This window comes from Chaetura pelagica, unplaced genomic scaffold (genome assembly GCF_000747805.2).
Source record: "Chaetura pelagica isolate M959 unplaced genomic scaffold, ChaPel_1.0 scaffold69, whole genome shotgun sequence".
NCBI lineage: Eukaryota > Metazoa > Chordata > Aves > Apodiformes > Apodidae > Chaetura > Chaetura pelagica.
Window position 1 is genome coordinate 8,219,895 of NW_009970724.1, and position 13,459 is coordinate 8,233,353.

At 38.9% G+C, this 13,459-nt stretch overlaps 1 protein-coding gene across 1 annotated transcript in view; it reads right to left on the bottom strand.

Annotated features, from left to right (window-relative positions):
- The window catches only part of TGFBR3 (transforming growth factor, beta receptor III), a 109,367-nt gene that overhangs the window by 38,862 nt on the left and 57,046 nt on the right, over positions 1-13,459 (bottom strand). Inside the window, exon 4 of the mRNA XM_010006749.1 lies at positions 5,801-5,938. Coding sequence (XP_010005051.1) covers positions 5,801-5,938 — 138 coding nt within the window. The remainder of the gene's footprint in view (positions 1-5,800; positions 5,939-13,459) is intronic.

Sequence of the window (13,459 nt, forward strand, 5' to 3'; positions counted from 1 at the left end):
CATGAAGCTAGGTTTGAATGTAAGAAGAAAAGGAGAAAAAACCAAAACAGAACAAAAAAACCCACCCTAGATATTTAAAGATGCCTTACTAAGGCTATTGTACATTTAAACTCCTTTAACTGAATGTGGACAATGCATCACTTCCAAATGTGTATTCACCACCCTGTAATTTTCTGCCAACTGTACTTGTGACAAAATCCTTCCACGTTATTGCCAAGAATGTAAGAACTACCACCATATGAACAACCACCATACATAGCCTGAGGTCCTCCTGGTATTTCTGGAAGTAAACCAGTTACACAGACTAGAAAAGCAGGATTTTACAGGCAGTTGAATCAGGTCAAGAGACAACTCTCCAGGGAAGTTTACTATTGTGAAAAGCACAAAAAGAGTTACTATTTACTAAACACTGTTTTAATTAGACACTTAATGTTATTTTCACATTCTTTCAAAAGGCAAGGAAACGGTGTGGGGAGAGGAAGGGGGAATATGAATTATGCCAAGTGGAAAAGGGCAACTACAGGATTATTTCCAGCTGGAGTAGAAGAATGATGATGATTTACCAAAAAAAAAATAACTCGGGATTCTATAGAAATGTAAATGTCCTTTTAACTTCCTCTTCACACTGTTACATAACACTGAAAATCTACTGCTTTTATTTTGAATAATGAAAAGTCACTATTTATACCAAATTTATCACTAGTCATGCATTTCCTACCCTTTCACACTCTTCTAGCAGAGTACTCTGTTCACATCTGGGGCTGTTTAACCAGTGATTGGAAATTTAGCCTCCTGATTTCCCGTTAAATACTAGGCACAGGAAAACAAATAACACTTGTTTTTCAGTGAGCTTTGTCAGTCATCCAAAATCTAGTGCAAACCATAGAACAGCCGGTGGTTTGGTGGCAGAGACCCAAAATATGTGAACCCTATTTTCACGAGGTGAAAGGAATAACCAGCTATTGGCTGAAGTAGTAAGATCCCAGCTTTTTTCTTTTTTAGAAATACAGAAATTATTAATAAACTCTTCACACTATCACTTTAAAGCTTTTATTTTTTCTTTTCAAATCTCAGGCCAAGAGCATGTGATCTGGTTTTGTATATCATTACTGCTGTTGCTTCCTCCATTTTACTAACTTAATACACATGTTCAGGCCTATTAAAAGGGTTCTAGTGAGTAAGGTTATTTGCTCACATAAGTGCTTTCTCATCCATAATTCTTACTCATTCAATCGCCTGAATAACTGACTCAGAAAAAGAGCTGAATTATCACATCTTAAATAAGATTACATAGAATCACACATGTAGATATTGAAGAGATTTTTTTAATCTATTCTAACAGTGATTTCTGTCAGGATACCACAAAGGATTGGGTCCCTGCTTTCCTTGATCTGATTCTCACTACTTTCAGTTGCCCAGTGAAGACATTCCTACATTATAAAAGCAATTGAGAAAGCTACCCAATCCAAGGAAAAAATTACTACTTGCTGAGTAGCACCTATAAAACCCACTTTCTGGGCAGTTTCATACAACTTCTGGTTCTCTGCCAAGACATGTTTGCAATAAACCACTTTTAGGGAAGGAGAGAAATAATAACTTGATGGAAAGGGAGACAATTATTTAGTTATATGAAAATTTAAATGTGTTATGGTGCAAGAGGTCTGACAAGGTTTCTCTGCAAGACTGACCTGTAACAAGATAAGAGGTAAAATAATTTTCTACAGGTGTTGTGTATCTTATGTATAATTGCGGTCTGTCAGAATCTAACCAGCCTAATCACCAGTGAAGATGCTCTTCAACTTCCTCTCCCGCTACCCATTTATGATACAATTTTGGCATTTATTTCCTGCTGAGGAAAAAAACCAACAACTGAGCAACTTAGCACAGATGCTAAGTATCCCCCTTGCTGAACTAAGCAAACCTTTCCACCCATGAACTGTGCTTCTGAGTGATGAGGGGGCTGATGGTCCAGCCTAGAAACACTTCAAAAGAAAATGCCCATTCCTAACCTGTTGTATTTTTGTAACATGCAAAAACATCCAATCAGACTAATATGACTAGATACATTAGTAATCAAAGTGGTGATTTTCATTTATTTAATTGAAATACAATTTCACAGAATCATAGAATGCCAGGTTGAAAGGGACCTCAAGGATCACCTGGTCCAATCTTTTTAGTTAATACTATAGTTTATATGAGATGGCTCAGTACCCTGTTAAACTGAGACTGGAGTTATATTCTTTGTTAGAAATAACTTTGAATCTTCCAGTACCATTAAGTTGTACATTTTATTTATTTATTCAAATGCACTCCCTGTAACATTTTAAGAACTTTGTTATGATGCTTTATAGGGAAAACCAGCAGCTAGTAAGAAAAAGAAATAAACAGCTAGGACTTCACTAATGGTTACAGGACCCTTTAACTACAAACTTTGACCTGACTCCAGGGATGCTGTCTTTATCAGCAGTTAAGTCCCAGAAGTTGCCATTTAAACTTTTTATATACTACTTACCTTTCTAAATAGGGATCAATCAAGGAAACAGTGCAATTCATACATTAGATACAGTATATTAATACAATTGTGAATGAATGTATTGTATGAAGAGTCATAAGGAGAAGCTGGGAAGTCAATGACTATCCTGCCTGAGGCTTCCATAGAGACAGACACAATAGTTATCACATTCCTATGGTATGCGTGACACAGATTTCTGTTTTGGGTACAGAATTCATGGCCATGACAAACTTTTTTAAAAAATTTGAAATCTTCAAATACTCTGTTTTCTGGCTTGGCTATATAGTTAAGGAGAAAGAACATGACAGAGCTGCAGAAGTATACCCTTGTCAAAGAATGGCCGAGGACACAAGCTATGCACTCAGCTCCCTTGGAGCTGTGATTTACGCTCCTAGGCTCAATTCTCCTAAACCTACTGAAGGATCTGGCAAGAAAGCAGGGAGCCTCTCCACTACTCAAGTAGAAGCTGTACATCCATCTGCCCTACAACTCATCTGAAACAAGAACTCCTGAATCTGCAACAGTCTCCTCTAGGCTAGAGGCAGTCCCAGGGATTGCAGCCTGGCATGGCTCAACACAGCCAAACAACTTTGCTGCAAAACTAAGCTCTTCAATTTCTTTTCAGCACATTGCACTCACCCAAAGGTGCCGCAAGAATTTATCCAGGATTTCCCAAGTTTTCTGTGCTGCATGATTCTGTGATCGTTTTTCAGAAGGGTTTTGGGAAAACAATGAATTTGTCCTTGTGAGCAAAGCGAAACTGCAGAAAAGACATGGATGATCACAACAGTTTAAGTTGTTCAGCCTGTAACCTCATGGTCTATCATCCCAAGTCACACGAGGTACTGAGAAACTTGAACATGAAAACTAGGGAGGCTGATGAGCCTCTGATAGGAGACTGAAGTTAGCTTACATTTGCAGCAAAAATATTGCCTTATAGAGAGAACACAGAAAATTATGCTCTGGAGTGTGAGGGACTGCAGGGACTAAACTGGGAGAGGTACCATGATATTTTTTGTTTTGCTACCTCATTCTTCAAGCTCTTTATAAGAAAAACAGAAATCTTAACACAGTGGAAGGAAGAATACATAAACTACCTGACACTTGAAAAGATTCAAGATCATTGAGGAGAGCTATTCAGATGTTTAAACATGACTAGGGATGGGTCAACACTGAAAGCCAGTTCACTCCCTGCAGTGGAAAGGCAAGCTCTGGTAACTGCACAGGTTGTGGGGAGTAGTGTTATCCCAGTGCCACAGGCACGTGCTGGGACAATGGCATGAGGCTCCCCTACTTCCAGCCCTTACTGTGATCAGCAGAGCCTAAGAGAGGCTGGAGTGCTAAGAGGAGGCCTTTGAGTGCCACCAATTGAAACCTGAACCTGTAGCATCTACCAGATTCTCCTCCCCCTCCTAAGACTCAGCCCATCCCGTCCAGCAGCATCAGCAGCCAGGTTTGCTGTGACACTTCCTGAGGTCAGACAACTTGTATGGCACAAATCTCAAGTGCTGCTGCTCACATTTTCAAGCCTGTCTTTGCAACCAGGAGAGCTTGAAATGGTTTTCTGAAGCAAACACTTAGCTAATTGTAGTTTTGGCAGCTGAGGCCTTAAGCACATTCCTATTGTTCCTATGCCTTAATGCAGGCTGCTGAAGCCCCGCTGAGCCAAACCAAGCAAGCCCAGCATGCACACAGCCTGAACACCAGCACAGTCTGCTGAGTGGAAATGGATGGCTCTCAGCAGAGCACCACTTGGCTTCCACAGGCAAGGGGAGGGGAGATGAAAAAGCCTGGAGGAGGAGGAGAGGGAAGGAGAGGGAAGGAGAGGGGCAGACATAGCTGAACACAAACTAGATTATATGGTATGGGAGTGATGATGTAGCAATTATAGGTTTAAAAAACAAACCAACAAAATCTAAAAAAAACCACCACAAAACGCTAAAACCTACTAAACTGAAAGTCCAAGACCTGATTAACTCATGAAAGGTGCCGTTTCTTTTTGCCAGGAGAGGACTAAAGACTCTTAACATACAGCTGTTCATCATCTTGTTTCTCAGTTATTTTATGAGCAGACCTGAACTATAGTGGTTGCAGTAAGGACATATAGCAGGAACAGTCAACAAGACAATAACAGTCAAATGTGTCAAACACAGTAATGACAAAATCTGAGTTTGTGAATACCTTAGAGTACAAACAAGTCCATGTTCTTTGCACTGGACAGTAATACAATGCACTGGGAACAGGACAGAATACTTCTAAGTCCAAAACATCAAGAGTACTCCTACTCTTGTACCCTGATGATGGGAAAAAGAAACCTTTTGGTGCCCAGCAAGTGATAGGGCTCTTGGTGCACCCAGGAGTGTCACCACCACAACAGGCCAACTAGGAGAGCAGTGTCTCTTTCCCAGTGTACTAATGCTGCAGCACTGTCCATCTTCTTCTCCTTATGCACAGTGACGCTGGTAAGTTCCCATCTGGAACTGCAGAAGCAGTCTTGCCTACCACTTTCTACTGATTTGCAGGAGCAAAATTAAACCCTGTAAGGATACAGCTAAAAACTATCAAATTCAGTTCTGAATTTAATAAAGAAGACTCATGATTAGACATGATGTCACACATTAAAAATTTAATCCAAACAATTTGTCTGTTTCACTACAAATAGCAAACTTGAATGTCCTGGCAAACTGTAAGAACATGATTTACAAATACTAGGTAATGTTTGGATCCAACATTATAAGCAGTGCTCCAGTATTTCTGAGAAACAAAAATGACTTCATTCTGCACTTAGCTCGTTCATTTCAATAGACCAAGCTTCATTAGAGATAACAACCCTAAATGTACATACTGAGCTCAATGCATACAGACTTCTGTTTTGGTCAGGGACCACACAACTAGCATTTACCCTTAGTATGTCTCATTTTTTTAAGTTTTTTTGCACTGCAGTACTATTAAACTTCTAATCAGGACTGGCAATCTACTATAACCTCACAGCTTTCTGCACTGGAATAGCTGCTAGTGTTAATAAACACATGATATATGGATTCTGAAAAAGCAGTGTTGGGCTTTTTTCCTTGAACTCACATAACAAGTAATTGGGTACTTTTTCCAAACTGCTTTGCCCTGCCACCTAACTGTTCCCCAGAGCCCTACACTGAAACTTGACCTCTTGTTAACTTGATTTTTTTTTAATGTATGTTTAAAAACTTTCCAAATGAACGCCATTAACTCTAAGTCTTGCACAACAAGTAGCTACGTTACAGAGCAGGCCAGAGGCCTGTGTACACTTACAAAGAAAACTCTTCGGATTCCAGGTGCCAGTCTTTCTGTTTTCAGCTTCCACACCAGAGGCAAAGGAGAGTTGAGAAGAAACACCAGAGGCTTCTGGTGAATATGCACTGATGAAATTGGATTCAAATGTAACGTGACCTACACAGAAACACAGAAATACATTAATACTTCCTTGTAAGTTTCAAAACCAAAGTGGAATTGGAAATAATGAATCATAGGTAACTTGTAGATACGTTGTGGCTTCTAGCATTCAGACCTCTTGACCCAAGATTACAGAATAATCTACCTCCTAAAAAAAAATATTATCAGTCAACAGAGCACAGATAATGTAAAGAATGAAACAGTTAACATTTGTGCTCTATGGTTGCAAAGCACTGCTAAAGTGTTTAAGAAAACCTTGGCAAGCGCTGATGAAAAATAGCTTACACAAAAGGTCAAACCACTAAGCTGAGAGTTGGAGAACAAGAAGATAAAAAGAATTGCAAAGCAAACTCCAATTTCTGGTTTCTAGATGGTAGCCTACAAAGCTGGCATGGAGTAGGAACCCCATCTGTCGATGCTATTAGGGCATAAATCTAACCTGCAAAACAAATAAAACTAAACAAACAAAAAAAGAGGAGGAACAAATCCAGACACACAAGCAAGCACCACACTAGTTCATGGAAGGAATTTCAACAGGAATTTTAACACACACTAAGAAAATGCCTGTCTTCAGGGACTAAATGGATACACAGGGAAAATTATCCCAGGAAATTGAACAACTGAGGAAACCTCTGTTGGAGGTGATATTTAAGCAACCAGATTGTGGATGCTGGAAGCCCCTCCTGCCCAGCTCCTCCAGTGCCACCCTTCTACAAAGGGGCCAATGTGGGGCAAAACCCATGACAGATAATAGCTTGTCAGTTTTTAGCATGTAACATCTGACCACATCTTCCAGGGATGACATTTGTCTCCATTTTCTGCCTCAAAAGAATAAAATACCTCCTCTGAGGAAAATGCAGAGTGTTAGCACTCTGAATGCTAACAGGATGACAGACTTCAAATGCCAAACAGTCATGATCTTAGCTATAAAAACCACTTTACAGTATCAGATTACAGAGTCAAAATTATTCTTGTTAGCTGAAAATAACAGAGATTAAGTTATTTGTTTTACAAGGTTCTTACCTTGTTGTTCTGTCTAGAATTGGTGAGGCAAAAGTGGAAAGAAAAAGGTGTTTAGAACTGCTATGAAATTCACAGCCATTAAAAAGCTTTAATTCTTGTGGTTTTTCAGCTGTACTTACAGCTAATTAGTAATAAGCAGCTTAAGCTATTAAATATAATTAGCTTGTTCTAGGTTTATGTTTTCTTACAAAGCAATAAAAGTACTGTAATCTAAGTTTACCTAAGTAGCCAAGTTCTATCTTCAACACGTTATCTTGCCTGATCTGCCAAATATGACTTGAAATTTTAATGAATTATTTTATTTTTTCCAACTCCAAATAGAAAAAAAGTGCAGAAAGTTTTACACTCTCCAAACTTCAAAATGTCAAAAAGACAATCTATTACACTAGATGGAGTAAATATTAAACACATCCACTCATCATATGCATCCATATCCACATTTTCACAACCAATGATAAATGGTTTCTTCTGACCCTAAAGGAAGTAAACAGTAATGTAAATATTGATTAAATTATCTACAATATAGGTTTATGTATGTAAAAAACCAAAAATACAAAACCAGTAACAATCCTCTCACACAGGCACACAGCTTGGGTTTGCACCTAGGGTTTTTTATCAGAATGTCAAGTCTATGCAAAGAAGAGACTTATATTAGAAATATTTAAAAAAAAATAATAATCTTTAAACCCCTTGGTATTTATTAAAACCAGAAATGATAAAAGAAATATAACAGACTCTGAAAATTTCATTTCAGAACTAGCTAGGTCAAGTCCTCTGGGTAATAAGGAAATGGAGATGTATCTCTGTTTCAGCTGATCTCTGACAAGTTTATTCAAAGGCAACATCAGTCACACAAGACAGATGTTTTAGACTTCATGAAAATTTCTGCCTCTTGGTTTTGTCACATGAGAGAGCATGCAGAGCACTGATAGTACATTAGTGAGAAAATCAGAGACTCTTTGCAACTGGATGTACTATCAGATTTTGTAGTTGCTGCTCCTTTAGACTTTGGAAATTAAATATGTATATAATATACACATGATTATTTTCCATACATGTATGGAAACAACAAAGTTTGAGCTGTATTCAGAAGTGGCAATATAGTTATCCATGCCTTTGGCTGGAAATGTAGGATAAGTTATATCACACAATGGAATTTTCCTATACATCTGCCTGAAAAGTGCAGACTGATCCTTTAGAAAAGCTACAGGACTTTAACACAATGCCAATTAATGCTTCATAAGTAAATCAGGTGTTCCTGTGAAAATTTTCAGAATAACTCTATTTTGCTTTACTGCACTCCTCAGTTTGCTCATGAGTAAGACAGCAACAAAACACAACGTAGAATTCATATTCCTAAACTTAAGAATCCAGTTAACGTGAGTATGTTCCTGCAGAAGACAGTCACTGCATTGCTTGGCATATACATTCCCTGTCACTATACTTCTTGGCATAACAGAGTCCTCAGCACCAGCATGGTTTTCCAGACTAAAAAAAAAACAAACCCACAAAGTTGCTCAACAACTGCTCAGGACCATCTTGGTCATCCCATTTTTCATAATTCATTTTTGCTTCAGAGCTAGGTCTGCTGAGGAGCAGCCAGGCAGCTTACCCTGAATGTGACTGTTCCCACTGAGAAGTTGTACTAAATATACAGACTTCTTATAGTGTAACTACTTCCCCCAATCACTGTCTGTGCTTGGTGATATATAACAGTGGTATCTATTATGGGATACTTTTTCCTGGTCCTTGGAAAGATTTTCAAGCAAACTTTTGGGGCATTACTAGTATTCAAGAGCTTTTTGCCAACAACCTAGCTGCCAAGCATACGGGTTTTACCTTGTTGCTGGGCTATCACACCATCTTATCAGTCCAAGAAGGGAAAGCATGGTCAAAACAGCCCACCAGAGAGGTGTGTGGAAGGCAACAGTTTGAACTGGGGAGTCCAGGTAAGAGCCTAGACTTCGACTCTGCACCAGAGGTACCTAAATGCCTCTTCCACTCCTGCCTTAAAGACTCAAAGGCTTAATGGGACTCTAAGGTGCAACGAGCTGGTGACATTGACACAAGCCAAGTTCCAAGCTTCAGCTGTCCTAGCACCCCTGGCATGACAGCTTCCCTCTCTCTAGCTCTGTCTTAAGCTTTCTGCTGCTTCATCCACGCTCCCAACTTCTTGCCACTCTTGCTAACTTCTGGCATGGCTGTTTTGATCCATAGCAGTGGAATATCTTCATCCCTACTCTCTACGGTAATATGTCTCACCAAAAAGTATTTTATGTTAGAGTGCCCCCACTGTGGCTCAGGGTAAACCATATATTGGCTGAATCTAAGTGGTGCTCCTCTTCCCATGGTCACCTTTCTGTCTCAATTCAACTCATGAGATCTTTCTCAAATGTGCAGACACTTCATAGCACCTCTAAACACTCCACAAATTAACAGAAAAGAACTGGATCACCTCAAACCACCAAACAATTTTTCTAATTAATAATAGAAGAGCGAACCAGAAAATGTCCCTTTCCTTTCGTATTTTCACTGGCAAAATCCATTAAATACTTAAGTATTGCCCAGAAACCCCATCATAAACCAGTCTTATATGTGTTCAGCACAGACAGACATGAATACATGGTGGGAAATTCCAAACTCATTGAATTCTGGTAGAATTAATTATTTTTCTAAACTCCAATATAAGCTTTTTTTTTTTTTTTAATATGAGGTATCTAAAATGAGATACTCTCCATCCATTCTTATAAGTTCTAAGAAGCTTATAAAATACATACTTTGCACTTACCTGCCACATACTACCTCAGTCAAAGCATCTCAGACAGCTCTATGAGCATTTTTGTCAAACAACATCAAAAGAAGGTTAAACCAGAATCATTAAATGGATTAAAGCACTTATAAGCCACCTAGTCCATTTAACAAGCAGGTGCCATTAGTCTGTCCAGGTTATTTTTAAAACATACTAATGGACAGCACATTAACCAAGCAGATAGTAGCACAGCAACAGCACAGAACCTAAGTCAATGTGGTCCAACATATCCCTTGCTCTCAGGGTTCATTTGGTCACTGAGCAGTTGCATAGCTAGCATGTTCCTTGTGCAATCAGTAGTTAGGCCAAACCTTTTGGACTTGTGGCTTAGCAAGGGTCCTCTCAGCAAGGCCCAGCTCCAGCAGCTGTCTGCCAGAGCAAGCTGCCCTTCTTGCACTCAGGCTGATTCATGGCCTCCTTTGAAACATACTCCTTCATCACTTACTTGTGATGACTACAACTTGGTCATAGGTGAAAATTAAGATTAAAGCTATTCTAAAAATCTTACAACAAAACCTACAAATTAATTTTTTAAAAGTATCCCAACAATAAAGCATTTAACTGTGACTGGGACATGAACCACAGAGAAATTTGGCATTTTTGCTAGAATACATTTTTCAGTGTATGTTATAAAAAGTGTTAAAAAAAAAAAAAGGACTTCAAGATCCCATATTTCATCGGTACCACATCTATCAAACTTACACTGGCATTACTTAGCCAGCTGTATTTCTGTGCATTTGTACTGGTCCCCACTGACGGCACTCTCTGCAGAGTTCCTTTAAGGTCTCCAGCAGCAGTGAAGTTAACGCTGCTGCAGAGGCTCCTCTGTCCCCAGAGATCAGTTTCAAGGAAGGCTGAGTATCACCACAGAAACCAACTACAAAAACAGTCTACGGGCTCCTGCCCCGTTACTCTGGGAAAGCAATTTGTACTACGTGAAAGGCAAGGGCACAAATGCTGAAAATGGATCAAAGTAAACACTGCTGTTAAAGTCCCATTTTGTTTTGCTGACTTCAAGGCATCAAATCGCAGACTCTGTTTTGTTCTAAAAAGCTGAAAATCAAGTGCCAAGGATTTGTAAGGTTGAATTAACTATTCTAATGTGAAGGCCTTTAGAGAAATTCATAGAACATTTTCCAAAACAGCCATGACAAATTTGTGCTAATAAACCAGGACAAAATATGCTGGGCTGTATTGAATTGCACTGCCCATGCTAGAGCAGCTGTTTTCTAAAAGGGAAGAGGAAAAATAATTTTAACTTTCAGATAATAGAAACACACTTTCTGACTTATAAATGATGCACTAAGGATGAATTTATGGCACTTTAGCTCATTATTCAGCTGCAAAGATTAAGTTAACTAGTACAAAAGCAGACAAACTTTAGAATGAAAATTTTTAAATTTGTATCTATTGCTGCCTTCTGCAAGTATTATCACCCTTTTTGTTAACATAATATTTATAGGACAAATTATTCCGGTATTGCAACAGCTAAAGAAACTAATATGAAAAAACTTATCTTTACGGTGTGTATTATCCAATATATGAGGAACAGAATTCCAAATGAAATTAACTTGAAAAATATAAGGCTGATAAAAACATAAAGCTGTAAAATAATTCAGTCAAGGATTTATCCATGAATCCACCTTGCAGGATCTAGTACTGCAACACTCTTCCAGAGGGTTTATTGTTCACTTCACGAAAAATCCCCAGGCCAATATTTTTCTTTTTAAGATTAAAGCAAAGAAAAAGTGTATTCTTTAGGCAGATACTGTGAATTCAAAATGGAAGACTTTTTTTTCCTTGAATTTATGCTATGCTGATTGAATATTGCATTACAGATTTGATACCAAGCCAGCTATAGTAGATTGCAATGTTCAGCTTTCAGTAGCCAACAGTTTCCAAGAGAGTTTGCTGATTTTTCCAGGAAACACAAATTATGTTCACATGGTGTTACTACTTAAAGGTAATTTTGCTGAAAGTGTTCAACTTTTCAAAGAAAGCAGACAGTGTCTGCAAAAGCGCATCTGCTCAGCTCTGCCAACCAGATCTAATTTTCACATGCTATCCCCACGTTGGGCAGTTGCAGTGACTGGTCCCACAGTTGGATCAATGGAAAGCCTGAGCCCAGCAGTGTAAGGCTGGGATCACATTGCCCATTCCTCCTGTGACCCATACTAGATGCTCAGGCTTCCAAAGATTAAATGAAAACATTTGTGCCATCTGCCCTTCCACAAAGCAATCAGGCTTCCCAGCACTTGAGACCTAAAAACATGAGGTTTTGCTCAGTTTTGCATAAATCAGTAGATGTCGATACTGTTCGCATGCCACATAATTAATCCTATGGGGAAAGTCCTCCTTTCATACATTTTGTGGGAAAACTTCTTGTTGGCTTTAAATCTGTTTAAGGACACAGGATCCATTGCTGTAAGCTGCCAGTACAGCATGTCCCCCTACTGTTGTAAGTGGCCTATTCACAAAAGAGTACCACATTAGACAAAGTTTCACTTAAACAATTAAGGCCAAAGACTCATGTGAGAAGGAAACACTTGCCCAGACAATATTCTATTCTGCACTTAAAGGTACATATATTGCAGATCTAAGATTTTCTTCAGTGAATCAGCTGGGCTGCAAATTTAGTTTAATTTTATACTCCTCTTGCCTTCTACCACCCCTAAACCATTACTAGATAGTTGTCTAACATGATGTCCAATGCCATGAAGAAAAAAAAAAAGGCAGAAGGAAGGATCACTACTAAGTTGGGGGTATATGAGTACATACTAAAAAAGCAGCATCTGTCCCAGTGAAAATATTTCTTAAACTGACATATAAAAAGACATGACAAACTTCTGCCAGGACCACTTTCCTTAGATGCAGTTAGGGCATTCTGAGCTAATCTACACAGGCTTTTCCAGGTAAATACAAGTTTCCTCTGCTTGAAGTTTCAACAAGCTAGATAGGTGCTAGCCACCCAAGCAGAAATTTCATAGCTGCATTAATGTACCACTACTGTATTAATATATTTTTACTCACAACAGGTCTTGTTAGTCATATCTCAGTATGATAACCATGGGTTCAGAGATTCAGTAGTAGCACCATCTCATCTCTACCCAGGCTCTGGCAGTAGACACAGCAAGTTCATAGTTCAGCTGCAAAACACCATGCAGATGTGACACAGCACATGTATCATAAGAACATCAGGACAAAACTGGAATCTTGGTACAGAATTTCCAAATCTCAGAGTAAACCTTAAACAGATGAACACCCTACTTTCCACTGTTTCAAAAGCTGCAGGTGGGGAAGGGGAAGAGGCTGAGACAATAAGGCTTCACAGAGCACGAGAAGATTACAAACAAACATGAAATAGATTATGGAAAGACTGCAAGACAAAGGGTTATGCCATTTGAAAACTCCCACACATAAAATAATTTGCTCCTCAAAGGTTTTGCAGCCAGACCTCACATAGCACCAGATGACTGAAAAAAAGCAACATCCTTCTACAGGTGGCTTTTAGAGAAGCACAGTCACACGGGGAAGTTCATAGTTTTATTTGACGTGTAAAACTACATTCTTGCTTTCCAAGCCTGGGTAAAGAGCAGCATGTGTGCATGAGTCATAAAAAAATGCAAACCTAAGCAGCAGCACCAGATTTAGGAAACAGCTTTATTTACTTTATTGTCAGCAACCCA